We start from the raw sequence: 25140 nt of genomic DNA, 5'->3' as shown, positions 1-25140 counted from the left end.
GGTGACTGTGTGCAGGGGCCGGGTCTCCTTAGGAGAAGCCGTGGGTCGGGTTGCTGCGAGTGGCCGAGCTGGTTCGGGGGTGGCTGCAGCCCTGCGGCCGCGCGTGGGGCGCGGAGCATCAGGACCGCCAAGGTGACGGTGAAGACCGAGAGCGGCGGCGGGATGGAGCCGGGGGCTGCCCGCCTGCCTCTGCCGTGCTGCAGGAGCAGGAAACCATCCCTGGGGATGGGACCAGGTTGTCCTCAGGGCCAGGGGGAACCGTGCTGGGGAGGGGGAATGCGGTGGCTGTGGGCGCTGGAGCTGCCTTCGTGGCCCCCAGGTGGAGAGGCAGCCCCTCTCCCGGGAGAAGGAGCCCCATCCCTCTCCTGGCCCCTCTTGTTTTGGGAAAAACAGCCAACAAAACCCAAGAGCCCGTCCCTGAGAGCTCTGTGAGGGGTGTCTGCTTGACCAGCCCCGTTCTGGGGAAGGCGGAATGTTATCAGACTGGGGAGGTGATTTGGAGGAGGATTCGCTTTCAACTCAGCCCTAATGTCTTCTCAGTGGTGTTCACAAAGGGCAAAGCCGTTCTTGGTTCCACTCTCGTGGGCATTGTGGGCTGGAGCTGTTGTTTCCAGGAGAGCCGGGAGCCGCTCAGCAGCGCTGGACAAGGTGATGGTGATACCCTGAGCTCATCCCGGCCCATGCTCAACGCCATCTCCAGATCTTATCCTCTGTTATGGGATGCTCACTATATATTGTTTAAGCAGTATTTGGCGGTATCATCAAGATTATAAAAAAATCTTGGTGAAGACTTGAAACTTGCCATTGGGTTTCGTGCCGTTACAATGCCACCAGCCCAGCTTTACGTTCTTTCCCTGATTCTTTTCACCCCGTGTTGGCTGGGCCAGGCAGCACAGGAGGCTCTTCCATTTGCCCCAAGGATGATAAAACCTTCGCTGGACAGTCACAGGGACCTGGTGTAGATGAGGGCCGGGTGCCTGTTTCCAGTATCTCATTATTTTGAGTGTCCTCTGACTTCTAGAGATGCTGCTGAGAGATTTCTTTCCATTAAAAGTCAGGCGGGGGTGCATATGGTCTTTGTATACTACAGTGACTAATATATTTCTGGCAAGGTTTGTGCTCGCCTGTAGGAAGGGAAACTGTGATCGATGCCCCCGTTGCTGCAGATGACACCGCTCTTGGCACTGCTGCTTCCACTGCTGACAGTGACCGGGGAAAGCAAAATAGCCACTGGACTCTGCCCAGCCAGAGCCCGTAACTGCCCCGTGTGCTGGCCCTGATTAACTTTTAACTGCAGACCTTCAGTGGTAGCCGGGGGAGGATCCTCTGTGAGTGAAATCAACCTCGGTTTAGGTGGTTTGTGTTCAATTTTGTTATGAACAGCTTTATTTTGCAGTGCATGAGCTGACCCCCAAAGGAAGGATGGATGGAGGTGTCGCTGCTGGAGCTGCCACCAAGTCTTATTCCCTTGGGAGGGTCCAACACTGACATCGTGTCTGGCCTTGCCGGAGGGAAGCGTGTAGAGGGGGAAGGCGAGTGCGTGGCAGCTGGCAGGAGCCGGGGGCACCGTCCCATCACCCGCCCTGTGCCTGGGTAGGGAAACAGCCCCAGGGAGGGAAGGACAGGCTGATGCGTCCGTATACTCCGGTTTAAATCTGCGCAGCCAGTGCTGGCTGCAAGGTGTCACCCTCTGTGCCTCCCAAAATCGGTTGGCGTGTTCCCATCCGGGGGTGGCCGCATCCCCACAGGGACCAGGCAGGGACCACACGCTGGCAGCGGAGCTGGGGCGGCAGGAGGGGGCTGTAAAAATCACTTCACCCTCGCAGGGGCCGATTTCACTCCCGTTCATTTCCTCTAAAGCCACATGGACGCTGAGCGAGAGGGAGAGCCGCTGCCAGGGTTTCACAGACCTCTTTTCATTTTAATATCCCTCTCCTTGCTGAATTAGATGTGAGACTGATTACTTCGATAATCCTGCCGCAGCCGCTATGGGTTATATATGGATTGCAGCCAAAAGCCGTGCCGATAAATCATTCCTATACACCAGGCTGTTATATTTCCTGAGGATTTTGTGGGCATGTGCTGCTCGCTTTTACATAAGGATCTGCTAGAGTTCACAGCAGGATGTGCTGCTTGTCCCTGGGCAAGGCCCTGGGTAGGTTGGTGAAGCCAAAGCCCCCAGGCTGTATTTCCCTGTTTGGGTTTATTGTCCCCATTCCAGCTATTTGAGTTTTCCCTCTGGCTGGGACTGTGGCTGTTGTCTTCTTCCTCCTCTTTCTCCTCCTCCTCAGCCTCCTTGCGTGCTTATTAAGGAGAACCAGCTGAGTTACCCTTAGTGGTGACCCCATGTCCCACGTGGCTGTGTTCAACAATGGGATCCCACTTCTGGGCTTTTCTCGGGCAACTATCATCTCACAGGGCAATTTTTGCAAAACCATGCAAAGGGGGGAAAAAAAGCGCCCTCCAATTTTCCACCCTAGCCGATGTTACGATGGTGCTTGGATGACTTTTAGCCTGTTTACAGAGCCTGGGGAAGCCTGCTTGAATTAATTAGCCTTGATATATTTATCCTGGTCAAGCCAATTAACTCCCGCCGACCAGGGCACACTCAGATCCCAAGTGTGGTGGAGACTTCATAACTCAATTTTGCTGTAGCCCGGCAAAGTTTAGTGTGAACCCTTGGAAATTCAGATGCAGGCGATGCTCTGGGGGCAGGACGGGATGCCCGGCTGTGCCGTGCCACCCCTGGGGCTGGCGATGCTCCCGGGGTGGCTTCATCCCGGGGTCACCTCGATGAGCTGCCTTTTTTGGTGCGGCCGCAGCCCCGGTCCCCGGTGAGGGTAGAGGGCACGGTGTTCGGGGTCGGCCTCGGCTCGTGGGGATGGCTATTTATATGTGCCCGCTGGCCGGGTGCCCATAGCGAGCCAGGCAAATGGCAACTGGCCTCGAGATGCATCCCTGTGGGTTTGGGATGAACGGGGGGTGAGGGGGGGCTGCCTCTTTATTTTAATCCATTTTGTGAGCGTGTTAAAACATGCTGCCGTGACCGTCAGCAGCACCAGGGCGGGAATTTTGCAGCCACGATGCCCGAGACGCGGAGCCCGGGTTCGACTTGGCTGGTGGCTCCCGGCTCAACCAGCAAAGCCCCAGCTGGGAGTGGATTCAGCCCCGCGAAACGCAGCATTTCCGAAATAGTTTGTCCTTGTTGCCGTTCATCGGCTTATTTATAGCCCTCCCATCCCCTGCGTTTCTCTGCGCCTTGAAGCAGCAAGCGGTGCCGGGTTGGCTTTAGCTTTGGGCTGATCCCGCTCGGGAAAAGAAAAAAAAAAAAAAAGAAAAAGGCTCCGGTTTATAGATTGGTGTTGAAAACAGCAATTAGGCTATTGTGAAGCCTGGAGGAAGGGGGAGACGACTTGATTTCTGTACTTGACCCGTAATTTCTGCAGGGCTGATTCAGAGCGGGTGTGCTGCGGGTACATCATGGAAACTTCAATGGAGATGAGCGGAGCTAATTTTAACCGGCCGCCTCGCTGAGGTGTGGGAACCAGGCAGAAAAACGCCTCAAACCTTGTTCCTGCTTATGGGCTGTTTGTTTCGGGATTTTTTTTAATTTTTTTTTTTTTTTTCACTTGCTTCTGCAGCAGCTCGTTAACCTAGAAATTAAAACCAGCACCAGCCTTGCGGCAGGGAAGAGCGATGGTTTACAACCAAACAACCCTTGAACTGCCCCAACTGCTGCGGGGTGCCCAGCGTGTGTGAATTAACACTGTTTTCTCCCCTTTTTAACATTATTATTGAATTATTTCTGGGTTTCTTTTTCTTTTAATTCTTTGTTGCTAACAAACTTATTTTCTCATTTATCTCAGGGTTCAAGAACCTGATTTTTGCACAAGAAGGCTGTGGGAAACCCGGGGCGAGGAAGAGAAATTGCTGGCAATGATGGGCTGTGGGAGGAGGCGGTGAGCTGGGGGGGGCTGATCCTGCACCCCACACTTGGTAAGCAAGTCCCTGTACCCCTGAACTGCTTCATTCGGGGAGTGTTTGGCAGAAATGCGCCCACTCTGACTGTGGGACTGAGCAGTAAAGCAGGGAACTGAGTGGTATTGATGCTGGTACGGTGCAGGGCTGGATCCTGCCCCTGTAAAATATTCCTTTTGGGGTATTCCCGTAGCCGAGACGACGGGGTTGTTATTCCCTGGAGTTGTTTTGATAAAGGGGTGGGAAGGAGTGATGGCTGCAGCCTTGGGGCTGAGGCTGGCCCTGCCCCGTGGCAGGGTGGGTGCACATCCCGGTGCCATCCTGCACCGCTGCCCTTGGCTTTACCATCCCCTCTGGGATCAATAAATTAATCTGTAGAGTAATGACCAGCAGGAGGAAATCCCTCTTAACAGGGCAGCCTGGCTGAGCCTGCCCTGTGTTTGCAGGTGCCCCTCCCCGTTGCAGCGTGGCCGGGATGAGGCCATCGGTTGCACCATGCCATCATGCATCCCCGGCAGCTCGCCTGCCCCACGGCCCCTCTGCCGTGATGGAGGCTGCGGCCACCGAGCACCCGGGGCAGCGCGGGACCCCCCGGCGCTGAGCCCCTGCCGCCCCGGCATGGCCTCGCTCATCGTGGTCACCGAGTACGACGCCACGGGGAGCGCGAGCGAGGAGGAGGAGATGAACGCGCCCGGCGACGAGGGGTTTGGGGACGGCCGGGAGCCAAGGGCGAAGCTGCACCTCTCCGGCCGAAAGCTCTCCCTGCAGGAGCGGTCGCAGCCTGCCCGCTCGCCCGGGAACAGCGACGGCGCCAACGAACGCTTCATCTACCCGTCCCTCCCTTACTCCCCGGTGACGTCCCCGCACTCCTCCCCGCGGCTGCCGCGGCGGCCGACAGTGGAGTCAAACCGCGTGTCCATCACGGGACTCCAGGTGAGGGGGAATCGTTGCTTCTCCCGTGGTTCTCCTGCCCCCATTCTCCCGGTTTCCCTCCCCGTGGCGTTGCTTCTCACTTGGGTTTTTTTGGGATAAAACCGGGCAGCATGGCCACAGGTGCGTGGGCAGGATGCTCTGGTCCCTCCTGGACCTCGGGGACAGCCCTCGGGGAGGTGGGACCCAGCAGCTTGCTGCGTTTCACACCTTGTGCAGACGCCGCCAGTTCTCATGGCTGCATTTTGGGGGAGCTGGCAGCATACTGCAATTTTCTTTTTCTCCTTAAAAACAAAACAAAAAAAAAGTGAAAGACCTACTGAGATCTAAAGACAAAATGGCCCTACCTGCCCCCAGCTTGGCAGTGCTGACAGAAGACAGGCAGCAAGCAGCTTCCTTGCCCTTACAAAATTAAAATACTCAGTGCTGGGTTGCCGGTGTTAAACCCCAGGGCTCTCCCAGCCCTTGATCCCCAGCACGGCCAGCCCGTCGTGCACTCTCGTTCCACGTGAGCAGATAACGTTGCCTGCCCGGCCGTTAACGTTTGTAATTAGCCCTCTATAAACACACCTACGCGTGGCCGAGCGGCTGGCATTTATGGCTCATGAATCAAAGCTGCTCAGCCCCGAGCGGGTGCCTGGGCAGAGCAGAAAGGGGTGTGAGTTTGCAGAGAAAGTTTTGCTGGAGATATAAAAGGAGGAGAGCAAATGTGAGCGGTTTCGTGGCTCGTGTCGGACCTCCCCCTCTCTCCCTGCAGGACTGTGTGCAGCTCAACCAGTACAAGCTGAAGGATGAGATTGGGAAGGTGAATACTGGCCGGGTTTGGGGTGGGATGGGGCGGGTGGAGGGTGTTGGGCTCGGTTTTGCTTTCCAGCTGGTGAGGTGGCAAGATCAGCTGTTCACCACGGCAACTTGGCTGACTCCTGGCTGCCACACCAATCTCTTCTAGGTCGTGCCGATTGAATTGTAGATATTTATTTAGTTATTATTATTTTTCCCCATTCCCCCTCCCTGCCATGAGTTGGGGCGTTTGAAGCTTTCCTTTGCTGGCGGTGCGATGCCAGACCGTACACCCCACTACTCCCAGCATCACCCACCCACCAGCCCTGTGATCCCAGTGGGGACGGGTTTGCGGAGGTGCCTGGAGCCCAATTTGGTGCTGTGGGTTTTTTTTTTTGGACTGTCCCTAACTGATCCCCCATGGCTGTGCCCCTTTCTAGGGCTCCTACGGGGTGGTGAAGCTGGCCTACAACGAGGACGATAACACCTACTATGTGAGTAGCACATAGCCCCGGAGCCCACAGCGGAGCAGGTGGGATGGGGATGGATTCCCTCTGCTGATTCCCTGCCCAGCTCTGCGCTGGCCTCATCCTCCCAGCCCCGTTTTATCCTTAATTTGTCCCAAATCCCATGTTTTTTCCCCTCTTGCAGGCAATGAAGGTTCTCTCCAAAAAGAAACTGATGAGACAGGCAGGCTTCCCCCGTAAGTGGCTCAAAATCTTTAGGGTGGGAGATGATGTGGGCACCCCGGGGGCTTGTTCCCAACCGGACACCCCGTGTTTGCCTTTCCCACAGGCCGCCCGCCGCCCCGCGGGGCCAAAGCTGCCTCCGAGGGCTGCCTGCAGCCCAAAGGGCCCATCGAACAGGTCTACCAGGAGATCGCCATCCTGAAAAAGCTGGACCACCCCAACGTGGTGAAGCTGGTGGAGGTGAGCACCGAGCAGCCCCCAGTCCCTTCCCAAAACCCACCCCGAGCGGGAAGGAGCCTGGATGCTGCGGGGATGGGCTACACGTCGGCTTGGGTGGGGGAGAGAGACCCCGGAGGGACTGGGATGGCTGTGGCAGGTCCTGCCTATGGGAGACTTGTGTTTTCACTGGTTTAAAAGGTCTTTTATTCCCCTGCTCTCAAAAGGGTTGGTTTTGTTTTTTGGTTTTTTTTTTTTTTTTTCCCCTGCTCAGAAAGGGAAATGCAGAAAAATGTTGTTTCCTTGGAGGAAACAAGTGGTCAGATGGGTTTTGGGGGAGGAACTGGTATTGCTGCGGGTTCTGCAGTGCAGCTGCCCTGCCCTCAGCCCACTGCCGGCATGAAACAGTCTAAAAATCAAGAATTAAGGATGTGCAGACTGGAGTTTGTTTGGCTCATGAGTCAGATGATGCTTCATTTGTGTTTTAAAATATTTACTTCCTTGAAGTACAGCAATATCTGTCCTCTCCCCCCCACTCCTTGTCAGAGGTCGGCAGACCATGCTGATGGTGCCGATGGTGCGGAATTGAGACGGCTGCTAAATAAAAAATCACAACGTTTAATTTGCAAGGTGCCATTTAATTGCCTTTCTGCTTCTTTCGGCAGGTCCTGGATGACCCCAGTGAGGACCACCTGTACATGGGTAACTGCCCGCTGCCCTGCGGTGCTCACGGGGTGTTAGTAGGATGGGGCGAAGGGTTCCCCCCGTGTTTTGGGGCTGCTGCGTGTGGGGTTGGGTCTCTCCTCTGGAGCAGCTATGGCCTGGATGTGCTGGTGGAGCAAATTCTCCCTAATAGTTGGAGCAAACAGGAACCGGTCTGGGTTCAGAAAGGAGACAGGAGTGCTTTATATCACTTTATAGGCTTTAATTCAACATCAGGGCATGCTTTGCCATGAGAGGCACCAGCATTTACGTTCTCAGCTTTGAAACCAGGCTGCTAGAAAGTAGGTTTATTTGGCTCGGAGGACAAGGCACATGTTAATTATCCACGGTACAAACGAGCCACTTCCCAACCTGTCTTGCAGACTGCAGTGGTTTGCTTGATGTAAATACACATGCTTGGAGGAGGCATTTCTTCTCCATCATTTATGTTCAGCCTGTACTAGTGGAGAAGCCTGCGATGCCTTCATGGCCAAGCGCAGAGGTTTGCTGGAGGCGTGGGCTTGCAGCAAACTGAGGGTTTCAGGGTGCTGTGCGGAGGGTGTTTCATAATGCTGAAGCTGCGGCACAGAGAAGTTAGTTGGCAGCATCCCCTTAACTGGAGAGGGAATCATGCAAAATGGCTGTGCCTTGCATAAGGTAGCGTCTCTTTTTTTAAAAAAAAAAAACATATTGGTTTTGTAATTTCTGTCACCAAAATAATTGCTTTTGTGCTTGCAGGAGCCCTAACCTGTAAGTGATCAGTAACCACTTTTTCTTTTGCGTTTCAGTGTTTGAACTGGTGAAGCAAGGGTGAGTATTGAATTCCAGACGGAAAACATGACCTTGGGATGGGTTTGCGGGTGGCACAGCTCGACCGCCTGAGGCAGGTGTGGGACGGGGAGGCGATGGGGGGTTTGTGGTGGGTCTCTTACGGGTTTGGGTAGCATCTCCCCAACCTAGTTACGGTGTGTACACCCCACATGTGCCTGTGTTCAGCACTGTGTGCTGTCACCGGACGGTGGCAAAGCCTCCGGGACATGTTTTGTCACATCTGTTGGGGAACGAGCTCCGTTCTCTGTTGCCTTTGCAGCCCCGTGATGGAAATCCCAACCCTGAAACCTCTCAGTGAGGACCAGGCTCGGTTCTACTTCCAGGATCTGATCAAGGGCATTGAATACTGTGAGTGTCTGAGCAAAAAGGATGGGATTTCTTAATTTAATTGTTTTCTACACACCTGGGGCTGGACTTTCTGCTGGTGTACGGTGCCGTTTCTGGTGCCTTACGCTACTGCACAGGGATTTTTTGAAGCTGGGGTTGGTCGTGGTGTTAGTGGAAGGGCTTTACAGCCATGCAGGGGCTTCGGGGCTCCTTTTGCTGCTAAATTGCTGTTTTTCCTTTGGCTGCAGTGCACTATCAAAAGATAATCCACCGGGATATTAAACCTTCCAACCTCCTCGTGGGGGAAGACGGGCACGTCAAGATTGCTGACTTCGGAGTGAGCAACGAGTTCAAGGGAGCTGATGCCCTTTTAACCAACACAGTGGGCACCCCTGCCTTTATGGCCCCAGAGACGCTCTCGGAAACCAGGAAAATCTTCTCTGGCAAGGTATTTAATAGTGATTTTGAGCATTTTTGGACTAATCTTCCTTGAACACGCTGTCTGTCACAGATCTAACTGTGCTTTCTCCTCTCCACAGGCTCTGGATGTCTGGGCCATGGGGATCACACTCTACTGCTTTGTGTTTGGGCAGGTAATGAAATGGATTTTTCAGTGCTGTTGGTGGCCAGGGGTGGGGGGTTTGGTGTGTGTCTCCCACGTGCCAGGTATGCGATGGGATTTGCATCCTGCACCCCTGTTTGAGCAGCTGGGTATTGCTGAGGGGAGATGGGGATGTGCGGGTGGAAATGGGAAACCTCTGCCTGTACCCAGCAAGGAAACATCCAAAAGGACTGTGCTTCTCTCTTTTTTTTTTTTTTTTTTTTTTTTTTTTTTTTTTGCCTTGTCAGATTTTTTAGCAAAGAAGCTGTTGTAGTAGTTTGGTCATTTTTAGTCAAATGTTATTTTCGTTGTGTCAAAATGAAAAGAAGGCATTGACATAATAGGAAATATTCTGGTATTTTCCTATAGCTGGCTCCTTGCTCTTCTTCAAACCCTACAAGATCCCAGTGCTCGACTGGCCACCCCACTGCTGCTTCTTAATAGAGGTTCTTAACATTGTTTTTTTCCTTCACGCTAGTGTCCTTTCATGGATGAAAGGATCCTGAGTTTACACAATAAAATCAAGACCCAGACACTGGAGTTCCCAGACCAGTAAGTACTCAAAAAACCCCAAACCCTCAGCCCTTATTCTAAAGCTCATTTAAGTCGTTTCTCAGGTGCTGCCGGGGTGGGGCTGGCCCTGCTCTGCAGAAGCTTTACAGAACTCAGGCTCTGAGCCTTTCTCTTGGCCCTTAGCCCTGGAAAATTTCCTTTGCATTAAACATGAAGGCAACATCTCTTGGTTTGCAGTTGCTGAAGGAGTGATTGAGGCTGCAGAGGCATGTGGAGGAACAAATTAACCTCTGCAGTTGCTGCTTGTTGGGTTTTAGCCTGTGTGGAGTTGGTGTCGGGCTCTCCCAGCCCTCTACACACAGGATCGTGCTTCAGATTGCCCAAAAAGGGGGTATTTTGCTTTCCTGGGGGTGTTGGGGAGGAAGAGCTAGAGCTTCATGGCACCTGCGTGCGTGAGTACCCAGAGCTACATCCCTGCCAGGGCTGGGGCCCAGCTCCAGTTTGCCTGGAAGGCCCCCAGCAGCTGGCACTGGGATGAAGAAGGGAGGCAGCACCCATCGTCCCCTTCCCCATCTCATCTCTCCCCTCTCCTTTCCCCAGGCCAGAAGTTACAGACTTCTTGAAGGATTTGATTACACGGATGTTGGATAAAAATCCTGAATCTAGGATTTCGGTTCCAGAGATCAAGGTACTGACCCAACCACCCTGGTGTTGGCTGTGGCTTCACTTCTCTTGGGTTCTCCTTGCTTGGCTTATGTTTGGGAGTCAGTTTGATCGTGCCAGGCTAGGTCCTCCCCCTGTGCCCAGGGCCCCTGGGCAGGTAAGTCTCAGCTCCTTCCCCTGCTCCGGGACTTGCTCAGCTTTGGGACCTTTGGTGCCTACAGAAGTCACAGGCAAAAGGAAATCCCCTGAGTACAGTATTTCCTCTGCTACCAGGAAAGTACTGTGCAACAGCCTTTCGCAGGAGATTTCTGGTCCTCTGCCCCTGCAGGAGCCTGGAAGGGGCGAGAAGCTGAGAAAATGGAGACTAAGGTAGGGGGAAAGGATTGCGGGGGAATTGCTGAACCGTTTTGTGCTCCTCCTGCAGCCACCCAAGACGCCAGGTGTGTGGGCAAGGAGAAAGAGAGGTTTCTGCCTTCTGTCGTGGATTAATCCAGGTCCAAGACTAGGGCTCGGTGGGTCTCCCCATCACCAGTGCTCATACATACAGTGTGGAACAAATCAGTCCGGCCTCTTGGCATTGTCTCTTCTGTAAGATGAGAGGGAAAATAGGTCTTTTTCCCTAAAACCCGCTGAGAGGCCCAGTGCTGTAGGTCACCAAGGTTATTGCTTGGTTGTGTAGATGGGGCCAGCGCTGGCTCCAGACGACCCGCACTGTGGTTCACTTCTGCTCCGGGCTGAGCCGTTCCCGGTGGTGCTGAGGAGAGACAAGATCACCAGTGAGATGGCACATCTCTGCCCTGCTCCCTGGTATTTCAGGAGCACGTAGGGGCCGTAGCTTGGGAGAGGAGATGCGTTTGCCAGGCTTATGTTGTTTGAGTTACGAAAAAGGGGAAATCGTTCCTGACAGGCTGTGTTATTCATTGAAGTTGCACCCTTGGGTCACCAAGAACGGAGCAGAGCTGCTGCCCACGGAGGATGAGAACTGCACCCTCGTCGAGGTGACAGAGGAGGAGGTGGAGAATTCGGTCAAGCACATCCCCAGCCTGGCCACTGTGGTGAGTACCAGGGAGGTGATAATCTGTGGACACACATCGGGCTCCACGCTGCCTGCTGGGGCGGTCCCGAGGAGCTTGAGGTTGCTGCTGAAGGGCAAAAGTGTTGGGCAGGTTTAGAACAAACCCCTTCCCTTTCTCAGAAACAAGCACTGCAAGATGGGGGCTCAGCATCTCGCTGGAGGTGGCTGTACCCCACAGTGCGGGGGAGTATTTCAGAGCGGTCCCAAAGGGACTCGTCAGCGATTGCCAGTCTCCACGCTTGAGCTGGCTGCCTAAATATCACTGTATTTGCTCAGGGCAAACCAGCATCTGGTCCAGGACCTGCCCACAGCTGGAAATGGGTGTTCTGGCCAGGCATGAGGAGCTCCTGCCCTGCTCTGCCCACCTGGCCAGAGTGGCCGCGGGAGCTTCCCGGGATGGAGATTTTTATCTGGGCCATGGTCTGTGCCAGCTCCCACCTGCAGCTATTCTTGGTGAATTCATCTCATCTCTTTCCAAGCTCATATTTTTATTCTCTGCAACCCACTGGTGGTGAGAACCACAGTGTAACCCTTCCCTGTGTGGAAAGAGAAATTTGGTTTGAGTTTTGAACCTAATGATTTCTTCGAGTGCCTGATAGCCCTTATGCTGGGAGAAACAGTGAACAACTATTCGCTGTTCCCTGGCACGGTGTTATCTGCCTGTAGACACCCAGGCTGTGATTTTTTTTGAAGTACAGGTCTCCTTTTGAAGCCCCTTTTCCAACTTGTGGCTTTGCCCACATCTGACTTATTTCTGGAGCTCTCTCGCGCGCTTCGGTACCCTGCAGAAGCCTCTTCAACCGTGAATAACATTAATATGCAAATGTGCACTGCTTGTGCTGAAAAAGCAGATCTTGCTCTAAAGAGATCACCATTGATGAGGGGTTTTTCCCCTCCTTGTCCTGTTCAGAGGTGATTTCTTGCGATGCAGCAGAGAGTGCTGCTGGCTCTGTTGAAAATCATTACGGAATCCCAGGTTGGAAGGAACTTTGGTGCCTACAGAAGTCACAGGCAAAAGGATCATCTTTTGCCTGTGACATCTGGTCACAGATCATCTGGTCCAACCTTTCTTGGTAAAAGCACGGTCTAGACAAGATGGCCCAGCACCCTGTCCAGCTGAATCTTAAAAGTGTCTGATGTTGGGGAGTCCACCACTCTCCTGGGGAGATTATTCCAGTGGCTGGTTGTTCTCACTGTGAAAAAATTTCCTCTTGTGTCCAACCAAAATCTCCCCAGGAGTAACTTGTACCCATTACCCCTTGTCTTTTCCACGTGGCTCCTTGTAAAAAGGGACTCTCCGTTTTCTTTATAACCACCCTTTAAATAGTGGAACATGGTGATAAGGTCTCCCCGAAGCCTTTTCTTCTCAAGACAAACCCAGTTCTCTCAGCTTTTCCTCACATGGCTTCTCAGTCCCTTGATCATCTTTGTTACCCTTCTCTGGGCCCTCTCCAGTCTGTCCACAGCTTTTTTGTATAGCGGGGACCAAAACTGAACAGTGTATTCCAGGTGTGGCCTGGCAAGCGCTGAGTAGAGTGGGCTAATGACTTCTTTATCTCCGCTAGTGATGCCCCTGTTGGTGTAATCCTGTCGGCTTTCTTTGCCACTGCAGCACGCTGGTCACTCCTTTTGAGCTTGTTGTCAGGACCCCCGGGTCCCTCTCCGCAGAGCTGCTCTCCAGGCAGGTAGATCCTGCTCTGTGCTGGGATCCGGGTGTGCTTAGCACTGCTCAGGGCAAATGAGCTTTTACTGCCGCTCTTGCCTCTTAAATAACACACTGCTTCCAGGCAGATCTTGTATTTTTCCATTTGCATTTGTTCTTCAAAATTACCCTCTGGTGCCTGACCTTTGTGCATCCAAGGATCCACATGGCTTCGACTCTTGTATAAAATGCCTCCCCCCGCGGGACCCTGCTGGCACGCACGTTTCAGGTGTGTAAGGACTCTTGGAGCACCGTGGTGAGCAGATAAATAAGGCACAGAGGGACGAGAAACAATATCAACTGAAGCCAGGGCTTCCCAGAGCAGGATGCTCATGCCGAAGCAGGGGCCAGTGCTGCTCATGTCAGTCTCTGCTCCCACCAGCAAAACAAATTGGGGGATGCCTGGGAGGAACCCCAACACTTGCTCTGTACCCAGTAGTCTCTGATTGCAGCTGACGCTGAGTAACTTTGTGTTTTGCAGCCCAAACTAGACAAACAGCCAATTTTTCATCTTGGTTTTGGTAAACATTAAAGCAAAATTGGTGCCAGTTCCTTCCTTCCCCTCTCCCTTTCCAATGAATTCCTCTGCCAGGTAATTGTAGGGAACACTGGGGATTTGCAGGTACTGGATGCAGTAATCAGTAAAACCCACTTCTGGGGGGAGAAAATCTTCCCAGACTTGGCTTTGGTCTCTTTTCCAGCCTCTCACACCTAGTGTGGCTCCCATCTGCATGCTCGGTGGTTGCACCGTGGGTTTCAGACAAGGATACAGCCCCCCTGTATTAAGCAGCTGGAGACTTGTAGACACGCTTCCTTCTGCTTTTTTTTTTTTTTTTTTAAAAAAAAAGAGAACTTTGACTTGTTTCCACTTGTTTTCTTAATTACTTGGTCATGAGGATTGAATGTTCCTGTTGCTCCTGAAGGAAAGGAAAGCGTCCCTGACAAACTCCAATCTGATCTTGCAGATCTTGGTTAAAACGATGATCCGGAAGCGATCCTTCGGGAACCCGTTCGAGGGGAGCAGGAGGGAGGAGCGGTCACTGTCTGCCCCTGGGAACCTGCTGCCGTAAGTGTCACCTCGGCCTGAAAAGACATTTGCAGCTTGTCTTGATGCTCTGGAAATTGCTGCCAAGCACGGGGGGAGAATTCAAAGAATTGGGCTTTGAGTCTTTCGTGTGGGGCCATGATTGGGATGTTCACACACCCTGTCTGACCTGGAACTGCTTTGTGGGATGATTTTTGTGACGTGGCATATCCTACCCCTCCAGTGGGCTGAAAAGTGTCTTTTTGTGGCACTTCCAGCCTGTTATAGGGGAGCTGGGGGGAGACAACACATGCTCAGGGTCCCAAAGGTCCCATGGCAGGGAAGGGGCAGATGCTGGTATCTCACTGTCTGCTTTGCCTTTTTCTGAGTCGCTCAGCAACTGGTTTATTTTCTTTTAAAGCAGAAAACAAGGCAGTGAAGATAATCTGAAATGCAACGACTTGCCCAATGTGGGAGAGGAGGAGCTTCTTCCGTGAATATTGACTTTATGGTTCTGTTGAGCAACTTGGTCCGAAGCACATTATAAAGTATTGCAGCTGGGGATGAGCGACATTAACAGAGCCATCACCAACCACAGCATGACATGGCGCTATTTCAGTATAATGCTGGATGTAGAGCTTACATAGCAGCATGTTATAAGACATCTGACTACTTGTCATAAACATTGAACATCTCGCTTGGACCGACGACTTCTTGTGGGAAAGACGCTGGCTAACAGCAAAGAGGTGAGCTACGGTGTTGAGGAGCAACAGTGCTTTGCAAAAAAAAAAAAAAAAAAAAGAAAAAGCATTTGGAAATTTGGAACTGCTTTTACCTGGTTTTAATGCCAAATAATTTCCGGGGACTAACGCCAGCGTCCCAGGGGTGTTGTATGCCCGTCACGTAGTCAGTGGGCGCACGCGGAAGGGTGAAGCTTTTGCCAAGTGGCATACGACAACTACACCTGTGCGCTTGGGAGAGTTCGCGACCTACCGGAAATGTTGTTGCATCTATTTCTTGTTGTTCTGGTTTGTTTTTAATTGACATCTTTTTAACTGCATGGGAACAAAGCAAAAACCCACATTTTCAGCTTTTTAAAGAACGCCTACCTTTGTGAGCCGGGTTGTATTAAACAGCATCTTTGGGATGTTCAGAAAGTGAGGTTAATTACCTCCTCAGGTAATTAATGCCTTTCCTAAGGTCTTGGTGTGACTAGGACTTGGTAAGTTGAGTATTCAGTGTATGAAAGGAAAAGGTATTTAAGGGCTTAAGTTCAGTCTGAACTATTTTTGCTGCAGACGTACGAGTGAAAGGTGGTATTTAGCTGAATGTTTGTTTTGAACAGCAGATGAAGCACTAAAACCAGTTTGTTTCTAAATCTTTTACTTGATCTAGGTAGATATATTATTAAATATAAAATTCAGGGTAAAATCCTTCACTTCCATGTACATTACATGGTTTAGTACACTTAAAAATAATACAACTTATGCTATTTTTTAAGTATAGACTTAGGGCTTGCTTAGAATTTAAGATCTTAATGAAATACTTAGATTAGCTAGTAATTTTCAAAGAAACTTTTGTTTTCCAAACTCTTAATCTGGATTCTGGGGCCAATGCTATGTATTTTTTGCAAGTTTGTTACCAGTAAATTGTGAATGCCTGTGGATCAGAGACTTGTTAGTAAATTAAGTGTATGCCTAATTCATGGATTGTTTCTTATGAAGAGCTCTTTCACCTTCAGTCAGATTACTCTGATTATTTTGTGGTGCTTGTAAAAAAAAAAAAAAATCTGTGGTGTGACAGGAGAGATTCTCTCATCCAGACTCGCTTTCCCAAGTTCTCTGTGCTCGGACAAAGCTGGAGAACGGCAGAGTGTGGGTGAGGTGGAGAAGAGTCAGGGTTTGCTTGAGGAAAGGGCTCACGGTAAGTACAGGTGTTTTGTGGATGGAGGGTGGGACCAGGCTGGGACAGGTCTGACTGCTCAGTCTGATGTGGTTGTCTGACCTTAAATGAAGCGTTTAAAATACCTGAAAGAGGGGGAGGATTCGAATGTCCCAAGCATAAGGGACTGCTAAGGCCTAATTCTTTGCCCTGAGGAAGAAGGCACTAGGAGAGACACAAATATTTTGATTAATGGTAAGCTCTCTGCCTGCTAACCCTGCCTTTAGGAAGTGACTGTCCCCTTGTCTTCCTTGAGCTTGTGTACTGCAAGCAGCAGCGCGCCAAGGTCTTTGGCCCCGCTGCAGTCAGACCTGGCCCGGTGATTCCTGGTTAGGACAGGTCTTTGTTAAAGCCAGGACAGCATTAGCAAGTGCGCAGGTGCCTACACAAACTGTCCCTTCCATCTTTTGATCACTTGAAGCAATGCTCCCTCCCCAAAATCACAATTTCTTAGCGAGACATTGCGCTGCCGGCCTCTCCCCAAAGCCAGTGGCGATGGTTTGTGGTTTAGGAGCAGTACTACGGAGTTCGGAGCCATAAGACACGCACTGTTTTCCTCCCATTTTAGTCCGAGGCTATGCCAAAGCCCTGCAGCTTCAGCTATGGGAAAACCAAACAGGTAACTTGGGTGCCAGCACTACTCCAGCTGCCTGCTCCCCCTTTCCCAAACGGGACTTTTCATTGCGGAAATGCCTGCGAGCGGGCAGCTCGGTTCTCTAACCCTGTAAATGGACTTGTTCTGCCAAAAAAAAAAAAAAAATTACAAAAAAAATAGGGGATCTGATTATTTAGCTGGTGCGTAGTAACGTGTGTAGTGTGGGTTGTTCTTTTTTTTTTTTTTTTTTTTTTTTTTTTTTGTTAAAGGTGAGTTGTAGCGATGCTGTGTGCTGCGTATCGCCGGTTTGTGCTTTGTCAGGTGCCTAGTGAGACAGTTTACATTTACCCAACGGGCTTGCGGGGTGCAACGCAGCTTCTAACCAGAATAAGCTGTACCAGTTCCTCGAGGCCCAGCCACGGAGTCACTGGGCCTCAGCTGTGGCACAGATCAGTGTCTTACAGCTAGCACGGGTGGTAGGGAGCCTAAAGCTCAGCCCTTCCCTAAGGCGCTCTCCAAAATGATTGTGTCTCAGTGCCGGCGCCATGGGGCTGCAGCCAAATGCACGTTTCTGAACGAATCCCGGTGTAGATTTTTCTTGTTGTATTAGCAGAACGCGTGGCTCGGTGAGGACGATCTAGCTAAGTGCATGACCTGTTAGAGAAGCTGTACTGTGTATATAAACCTGCTCAGTTCCCTAGCTGCTGTTCCTTAGTAGTAAAGCTAGCTTTTGCCCTTAGAGTGAACATTTTGCTTGTGCCTTGGAACTGGGCTGTAGCTTGATTTCCCCAAACTCTCTTCCTTTCAAGCAAAGCCCAGTGCTGACTGTAGGCTTAATGCTGGGTACTAAGCCTTCGTGGCTCTGAAAGCACACAGGAAAGTGCTAAGGGGAAACCAGGCCTTTTGTCGGAGTAGTTTTTCATGGTGGTCCCCTCTTACCTATCAGGCGATTGATCTGTTTCTTTTCTAAGGTCCTGAACTATTGCTGATTTTTATACTGTTTGTTTAATGACCAAGGCTTGTGTTTCATCCCTTTATTATGCATTTAACTTTATCGGGTGTATCAAGTTTAAATACTGTGTATTTACCACTTTTAAATTATATTACCTAAGGAGAAAGAAAAAAAAAAACAAACAAAACCAAACAACAAACAACTACGTGTTTTTTCCACACAGCTGTTCAAGCTTCTCTGTACAAGTTGAAATAAATGACATGCAACCAAACCCGGAGTTAGTTGATCAAGTGGAACTATTGTCCTGTTTGACTGGTCTTTTATCAAGCTCTGCGAGTTTCCTTGTTGGAAGAGGAGTCTGAGAGCACATTCCTGTGTTAGTGAAGTCTGGTGCTCTACCATTGCTGGGGATCTTGGGCTGGGAGGAGCCCACAGTGGCTCCAGCCCCTGCGTAATCCAAAAAGCCTTTCACATGCCCAGACTGGTGTGTTGACTCTTGGAAAGGCACCCTTGGAGCTGGGACACTCAGCTTAGTGCTCAGCAGCAGGTGGCAAATAAAGAATAAAACAAACCAATAATGCTGTAGCAAACCCAATGAGCTGTTGGAAAAAGGCAGCAAAGGCCCAGCCAGGATGCTGGAGGCAGGGAGTAGGTCCCAGGGCTGTGTAACACTGGAAAAGGTTTGGAGAAAGGGAAGAGCTGTACCTTGGGTGTCAGCGTGATCGCTAGAGACGCTCAAGGCCTTGTGAAGGTAAAAGCCAACAAATTCACTTAAATCAAACTCTAAACCCATTAAATGCAGCAGCCCAGCTGGAGGGTTGGGGTGGGGGGGTGAAAAGCAGGGGAGGCACCAAGGAGTTACAGACCTGTTTTGAGAAGCTTGCGCTAGTGTTTGGCTAAGGCCACGCTCAGCCAACCCACCCTGGCCTCTAACTTTCAACTCTTTTTCCCTCGGATAAGGTTTTAATGCAACACAGACGAGGTGTTAGGAGAATCAAGGTGGAGCAGAAGCTGGAGTTGCAGCAGCGCTCCCACTGAGGGATTCAAGAGGCAAAGCAGACAGCAGCACGGGCTGCGACAGCTCTCCTGTATAAAACAAAGACAGTTCATGGAGCCTAACCTTCACAGGTCCTGGGGAAAAATAAACAAGCAAACCCCAGCTTGCAGGACTCTGAAGAGGGCAATATTTTATTACAAAGAAAGTAAATTTTAAAGTAGTACCATCAAAATTAGACAAAATGGGAAAAAAAAAAATTCTGTACAGTAAGTCATTTACCATAACACAATGGAACCAGACACTGCTTTGTCTCAGCCTGTGGCCACTGGAGCTTGGAGACACGATTCAAGAGTAGGCACAGGCTCAGCTAAGCATCACAATCCTTCAGGGCAAGGAAAAAGCCAACGGCAAGGAGCTGCCCTCCCAAGGTCAGGCAACCCCTGGCAGCGGCCGTGTTCACTGTAAGGAGGAATCTGTGCCTGTAACCCTGTGCTCTGCCACAGGTGAGCTCAGGGAAAGGACTGTCAAAACGACAATGTGGGAGTAGTCTCTGTCTCAGGCTTAGCTGGCGCAGAGGCCTGGCATAAATGCACAATTCTCCCTCTGTGCTTAGTGCAATTAACCTGAAAAGACAGCAGACAAGGAGCAGACCCAGTTCTTCTCCCTGGAGGGTTGGCTCCAGCCAGCAAAAGTAGTGAAATGTAATGAAGAAGGTCCCTTTTCTCACGTTTGTTCCCCCCCTTCCTTCCTTCCAGCAACAAGGGGGTGGATCTCATGGCAGGGTCAGAGTAACGTTCACAGCAGCAGTTGACAGCAGCGGTTGGTGCTGGAGCAGCAGGAGGTCAGGAGTCTGTTCCATACGTCTCGTTGACTCCCTGCAAGGATCAGAGATTAGAGCTCTGCCAGCAAACTTCTTACTCCCCCTTCCTCTCACATAAACCCCTCTACACAGGCAAGCTACTCTCCACTACTCAGGGTTTACTTTTCCAGTGCCACAAGGTCTTTTGATTCAGTAATCCACCCTCTGCAGCACCACTTCTCACCAAGCACAGAGCTGCAGGGCCAAGCTCTGCCCTCAGCACCAGTCAAGCAACGCCACTGCCCTGCTAAACCCTTCTGCTGGCCAAGCAGAGCACAGGGACCCTGGAGGGAGCTGCAGTTGCAGCTGTCAGGGAAAATACCAACCCACTGGATGGGTTTTCTCACAGCAGCAGGAACCCCCAAAAGCCAAGAAGGAAGGATTTGATGGGGACAGAGCTGTTGCCTGCGGCTTTCAGGAGGCAACTGCCAAGGACTGCAACCCAAAAAAGAGGAGCAGTGGGAGCATGACAAGTTCTTGAACATACATTTCCTTCTCCAAGACTGGTTGCCCAGGAAACATGACAATATTTGTTTCTGGTGCTTCTCCCTGCAACAGCTTTGAGGTAAAAATTAGCTTCTCTGACGAAGATCAAGTTTCCTCAAAGCTGTGGTTCAAAATCCCCATTTGATGTGGACTTTCTTCATCCTCTTTCAGACTCTCTCCAGAGTCAGAGGAGGAAGGAACTTTGCTTTCACTCATGCTTACCAGTTCATAATCCTCCACATATTTGTATTTCTTCTCCCGATAGTAGTATCTCTTCTTCATGCAATACAGAACAACTATGTCACACAACACTGTTGCCTAGTGAAGATTGAAAGAGTTTTAAGACAATAATCCTCAGAACGAAGGCACTAATCCAGAACTGAGTCCAAGTGCAGTGTCACTCACCACGCCAAAGAGCGCCAAGCCAGAGCCGATGTTAATCATGGTGGGAATTACATCAAATTTCCCTGCCTAGAAGACAGGTAGAAGGGTGAATATACTTTTCAGCATCTCTGAAAGCCCTCACCACAAGAACTCCAGGAATTAAATCAGCCTACCTTTCCAAACACTATGATGTCAAAGCGTATGCCATAAGCTTTGACCAGCGTCCGTGATTCAGTGCCATTAGTATCCTTGTAGTATTTTGCAAACCTGGAAAAAAGACAGGTCAGAGCTTAGCTGGAAATTTTGAAGTTGTTTATGTGATCATGCAACATCCAGGTGTGTCCCCCATCCCAAGAGGATGGGCTGAACATCGGAAACCTCCAGGGATAAACCCCAAACGATGGAAGGAGATTCCATGCAGGCAAGCACAGCTAGGAGAAAAGCCCAGAACAGGCCAATTTAAGACAGCGGGTTAGCACCAGCCAAATCAGGAAACTTGCAAAGCATAGGGTGGGGAGAAAGTTAGCTTTAGCAGGGGAGCAGAAGGAAGAGCAGCTACACGAGGTAAGCAGGAGGCTGCAGGAGCGCAGGCAGCCACGAGAGGGCAGGGCAGGGAGCAGGCAGCGAGGGAGGCAGCACAGCTCAGCCTGGCACACAAAGGCTGTTCCTTGTCCCGCACAATGTGACTCGCAGGCAAATGACAGGGAAAAGGGATGAGAACAAATAAGTGAGGTCAGACTTACTCCGCCACATGGTTGACTAAGCCAGGAGGAAGCAGAGAAGAGGGTGGAAGAGAAGAGGAAGGATTGGTAAGGGCCTGCACCACGGTCTGGAACCAGCAAGAGCACTTCAGAACCCACACCAGCTGGGCTGCCATATCCTCCAGCAGGTCTCACCCGACACCCCAGTACCCACAGGCCTGGCACCTCCCAAACACACGCTGGTGCTGTCTGCGTGAGAGCAGCTTCTCAGTGAATTCATCCAAGTTCCACCAAGAGTGAGTTTGTGATTCTAGAAACAAGCACAGCCCTGAGCCGTGTTTCCTTAGGAGCAGGTCTGTTGCAAGGATCTTGGCAAGGTGGCCAGTCTGCACTGTTCTAGCTCTAAGTCTGGCTGCACCCAGTGACCCAGTTCTGTTTTACTGGAGGTGCTGGACCCACCCATACTGGCCAGAGTGTGTATGTAGTGGTATATGCCAGGATACTCCTGGTGCAGACATAGTCTTCAGCTGACAGAGCCACTTTCTAGAGGTTAAGTTTTTCCCTCACACAGAGCGAGGGAAGTACTTCAGTCTCCCATCCCCACGCCCCAGCCCCCTCAAATGGTGCCCTACCAGCACACCCCAAAACAGCCCATTCTCACATCGCCATGCCACGGGATGCCAGACCAAACGGGCACCCAAATGCTGATGCAAATATGACTCAGACACTCTGATGCAATCGGTGGAGCTTCACTGACCTTCCCTCTCTGCTGTGGCTTGCACACGGTGAGGATCAGACCTGCTCTCTATTTTACAGCCTGAGAAACTCTGAAAGTTTTACAGCACCATCAAAAGTCCAAGGACTACCCGCAACTGCTCGAGGAGTGCAGGCAGCCTGTAACACTGTGCCAGCAGCAGACTGAGCGACAGGGTCACCAGGTGCCCTTCATAGCCACATTACCTGAAGTTGTAGCCAGGTGAGACGGTGTGGGCAGAGTCCTTATTGTCGAGGCGCCGGAAGGAGTACTTTGGCACACAGTGGGAAGCAGCTCTGTCAAGGTTGCAGTCCCAGTTGATCTGCAGCGCCATGACTCCACCCTGTCAAGTGGAGGAGAGGAGAAGGTGAGCAGTCCCAGTCCCTGCGGACGGTGACCTCCATTTACTGGCTCTTGTCCCAGTCCCAAACACTCCTTACCCCAGATACATACAAAAGGACCTTGCACATAACCCCACCCAAACAAGCCAAGGCCAAATATTTGTTAAGTAGAATTGACTCCAGTCCCTCTGGCCAGAGCAGCTACTCTGCGTCCTGTGGCTCATGCCACGAAGCAGAGGGGGACAACCGCCTACCACTCCTTTTCTGCACACCTGAGGCCCAAGACAAGGGTCTGCCAGATACCTCCACAGCCATTTCCTGGAAGTTTTGCCCTGCAGCTTCAACTATTTTCCCTAAACGAAAGATAGGGCAGAAGGGATCTGTCTGGGAGTCATAGATGCAGTTCTTGAGGTAGGTGGAGTTGATAGTGGGGAGGATGTTTCGCCTACAGGGGAACAGAGAGAGATCTGTTGCATCTTCTTCCACTCCTCCAGCTCCCCTTTACTGGCCAAGAGACCAGACAGTGCAATGCCCCCCATGCTATTTACTTGCTGAAGTTGAACTTGGGGTACCAAATGTTGTTCTTCACAAGAATGGTGAAGTTCTCAGCTTCTTGCAGGAATGCTGGCCTACAAAACAATAGGAAAATTAAGTTTGATTTATATTTTCACAAACAAGACTCTGCAGGGTCCTTGGTGATCACTTCTTCAGCTGTTCCCAGTGGTACCTTACAGGGAGAAACATCAGCTGCATACAGCTAGCCTCCTCTTAGGAGGGCCACCACAGGGTAGGAGGACAGAGCACTCACTTGGGTATATGATAGTCATCCTCCACAGGACACCACGCCAAGACTTCACAGGTCTTAATGCTGTTGTTGTATGGTATACACTCCCCAGTCTGGATGCCTGGGAAGACAGGTGAATGCAGCTACACAGAGGCAGTATTTGTCCTGCGGTATCTCCTCACTCCAGAAGGTGAAAGCAATCTTCTCAGAGGTGAAGTGCCAGTAGCAAGACCCCCATTATCCTCCACTGCCATTTGTAGTGCCACGTCAGAGAAAGAAGCATCAGGTCCCCTAGTCAAATCCTCATCTATGTGAAATACTGCTTCATGGACTCAAAGTCTTGAGAAATCCCTCACACCGTTCGCTAACTCACCAAAGCACACATCTATCCAGCACCCATTCAACACAGAATAAGCCCATCTGCTCTCCTCCAGAAGAAAAATCTGAGCTTTCCTTTTAGTTCTCTTAGGTGTGAGAGAATGAAAACAAAGAGATCGAAGCGAAATGCTGCTTCCTTTACAGGAGGGAAGGCACAGCACAGATGTATCACAACACAGACCCTTGTAGCAGGCTTCTTACCATTGCTGTGCGTGCTGACGTATCCTGGAACACAGTTGTTCTTCACGTTGCACTCTGTTTGATCATCTGGAAACTGGAGAGGCACAATAATTACACTAAACTCTATGAACTCTCTCTCCCCCACACTCCCACCCACACATGGCAGGATTAAAGCAGATCCTACCTCTGGGCAGCGGTCTTGGCGCTGGTTCAGTGTGAGTATCACATTGGTCATGACAAACACACTGTTCTCCTCCTGATCATGCAAAACAAGAAGGAAATTTAAGAGTGACAGTCTGCAAAGAATATCCAAGGCACTGCCCCAAACGTCTCTGTTGACAGAGCCTAGGTGGCCCCACAGAGGGGACCCACTTTGGACAGTGCTGCTGGAGAGTGCTATTCCCAGAGCAGATTCCCACGTTTCGCCTGATGCTTCTGTCTTTAGGCAGAGGAAGGACTGTGGGATTAGCAACTCTTTCTGTCCTCCCACTTAGCCCAAGTTTCCTCATTCACATTGTGAAAACAGAGATCACACAGCTGCTCAGGGGAGTCGTAAGGGAGAAGCAGAAATAAAGCTCCAGCTGCAACTCTGAGCACAACTCCCACTCACTTTCTGCAATATATCCACTAGAGATTTGACCAGTCCTGGTTTGTTTCTCCAGGGAGCACCACTTCCATTCTTTTCATTCTGTACAATTTGGGATCCGTGGTTTGCTTCTGCTCCACTGATATGCAAATACTCTGCCCAAATTGGGCTAAATCTGTTGGGTTTTTTCTGCACCAGTCTCACACAGACAGAGTGACCCACAACTAGCAGCTTGGCTGTGCCTGCCAACCCCAGAGGCTGCCACATATTGCCCACACAGCCCAGATTCCCACAGTCAATCAGTAACTACAGTTCCGGATCAAGTGACTTGCAGTCTACTCCCAGGGTTTCTGTCAACAAGTTAACTTTTGAGTTGTTTGCTTTAGAAAGCAGTAAGAGGACACATGATTATTGTTGCAACATTTTCCTGAAGCCTGCAAAATTCTCCCTCCTATAGAAGCGCACACAGAGAGACACTTTTCTTGAAACAAGCTTCCCCAGGGCTAGTGGTGCAGGTGCCCAGCATGACCTGCAACGGAGCAAAAAGCGGCTTCACTCTCCCATGTCGAGGCCTCGCTGGAGCCGGAGCTGCTCCAGGGCTCAGCGGACTTTGGCAGAGCATCAGGTGTTTGTGAGAAAACCCTCCCTCTGCGTGTGAAAGGGATTGATACCTGAGGAGGGATGACATAGTCCGCTACATCCCAGATCCTGGGTCCCAAGGTGGATGTGTTCGTCAGCGTTACTCCTTTCACCTTTGTGGTTACAGAGCTGACCACAGAGTCTGTTTCCTGGTAGCCCTTCTCCCACAAAAACACCCAGCTGCGAGAGAAGGTTGTGCGAAAGAAACAACAACAAAAAAACCCCGATAAACACCATAAACCACCACTGGCAGTGGGAAATTCTCCTTTTTCTCATGTGTCACCTGAACGGGATGGTCCAGATAGTTTTATAGTGTTTCCCTACAGAAGGGTCACAGGACTAGCAATCTCCTGATTTTTTTTCTATTTTTTTTTTGCCTTTTCAGAGCAGTCCGGCGGGGTGTCATTATCGCTTTTACCTACGCCCCAGCCAGGGGGATGATGAACACCCTCGGGGACGCCTCTCGTCCTGTCTGCAGCTGCCTGTAAGCAGCCCCGCACCCCCAGTTACTCCCAGTTAAACTGTCCCACCA

The 25140-nt window shown here is 51.0% G+C and overlaps 3 protein-coding genes across 6 annotated transcripts in view; 1 reads left to right on the top strand and 2 right to left on the bottom strand.

The window, feature by feature from the left end:
* Positions 1-3524, bottom strand: part of RNF34 (ring finger protein 34) — a 31657-nt gene extending 28133 nt beyond the window's left edge. Inside the window, exon 1 of the mRNA XM_026859745.1 lies at positions 3520-3524. The gene's annotated coding sequence lies outside the window, so the exon portion shown is untranslated. The remainder of the gene's footprint in view (positions 1-3519) is intronic.
* Positions 43-16719, top strand: CAMKK2 (calcium/calmodulin dependent protein kinase kinase 2). 4 transcript variants are annotated; one of them, XM_026859735.1, is made up of 17 exons: positions 70-1328; positions 3867-3996; positions 4425-4911; positions 5666-5713; positions 6129-6182; positions 6340-6391; positions 6484-6617; positions 7259-7295; positions 8084-8105; positions 8386-8474; positions 8702-8901; positions 8993-9046; positions 9533-9606; positions 10168-10255; positions 11157-11285; positions 13973-14073; positions 14453-16719. In XM_026859735.1, the coding sequence occupies exons 3-17, from the start codon at positions 4474-4476 to the stop codon at positions 14526-14528; spliced, it is 1596 nt and encodes a 531-aa protein (XP_026715536.1). In that variant the 5' UTR covers positions 70-1328; positions 3867-3996; positions 4425-4473; the 3' UTR covers positions 14529-16719. The 4 variants fall into 4 exon arrangements, with proteins under 4 accessions (XP_026715539.1, XP_026715536.1, XP_026715538.1 ...); XM_026859737.1 differs by having other exon boundaries at positions 74-1328; positions 14456-16719; XM_026859736.1 differs by lacking the exon at positions 70-1328 and adding an exon at positions 1418-1593.
* Positions 16720-18680: 1961 nt separating this feature from the next.
* The window catches only part of LOC113486235 (P2X purinoceptor 7-like), a 25536-nt gene continuing 19076 nt past the window's right edge, over positions 18681-25140 (bottom strand). The window contains exons 18-29 of the mRNA XM_026859968.1: positions 25031-25086; positions 24641-24788; positions 23568-23639; positions 23405-23477; positions 22850-22946; positions 22590-22670; positions 22345-22486; positions 21907-22043; positions 20419-20512; positions 20267-20332; positions 20084-20179; positions 18681-19391 (exon numbers count right to left, since the gene is read on the bottom strand). Of these exons, the coding sequence (XP_026715769.1) occupies positions 19359-19391; positions 20084-20179; positions 20267-20332; positions 20419-20512; positions 21907-22043; positions 22345-22486; positions 22590-22670; positions 22850-22946; positions 23405-23477; positions 23568-23639; positions 24641-24788; positions 25031-25086 (1095 nt within the window). The 3' untranslated portion in view covers positions 18681-19358. The remainder of the gene's footprint in view (positions 19392-20083; positions 20180-20266; positions 20333-20418; positions 20513-21906; positions 22044-22344; positions 22487-22589; positions 22671-22849; positions 22947-23404; positions 23478-23567; positions 23640-24640; positions 24789-25030; positions 25087-25140) is intronic.

Source organism: Athene cunicularia (assembly GCF_003259725.1).
Source record: "Athene cunicularia isolate RWA chromosome 15 unlocalized genomic scaffold, athCun1 chr15_part1, whole genome shotgun sequence".
NCBI classification, from domain to species: domain Eukaryota; kingdom Metazoa; phylum Chordata; class Aves; order Strigiformes; family Strigidae; genus Athene; species Athene cunicularia.
The sequence above is the reverse complement of the archived record's forward strand: the minus strand, read 5'-3'. Positions and strand labels throughout refer to the sequence as shown.

What these genes read in the sequence shown, in the direction of transcription:
- CAMKK2 (XM_026859735.1), top strand. Translation starts at nt 4,474, where the DNA reads ATGCCATCATGCATCCCCGGCAGCTCGCCTGCCCCACGGCCCCTCTGC. An exon ending in TGAAGGATGAGATTGGGAAG is followed by an intron (nt 5,714 to 6,128) that starts GTGAATACTGGC and finishes GCCCCTTTCTAG; the next exon opens with GGCTCCTACGGGGTGGTGAA. An exon ending in ACTGCTTTGTGTTTGGGCAG is followed by an intron (nt 9,047 to 9,532) that starts GTAATGAAATGG and finishes CCTTCACGCTAG; the next exon opens with TGTCCTTTCATGGATGAAAG.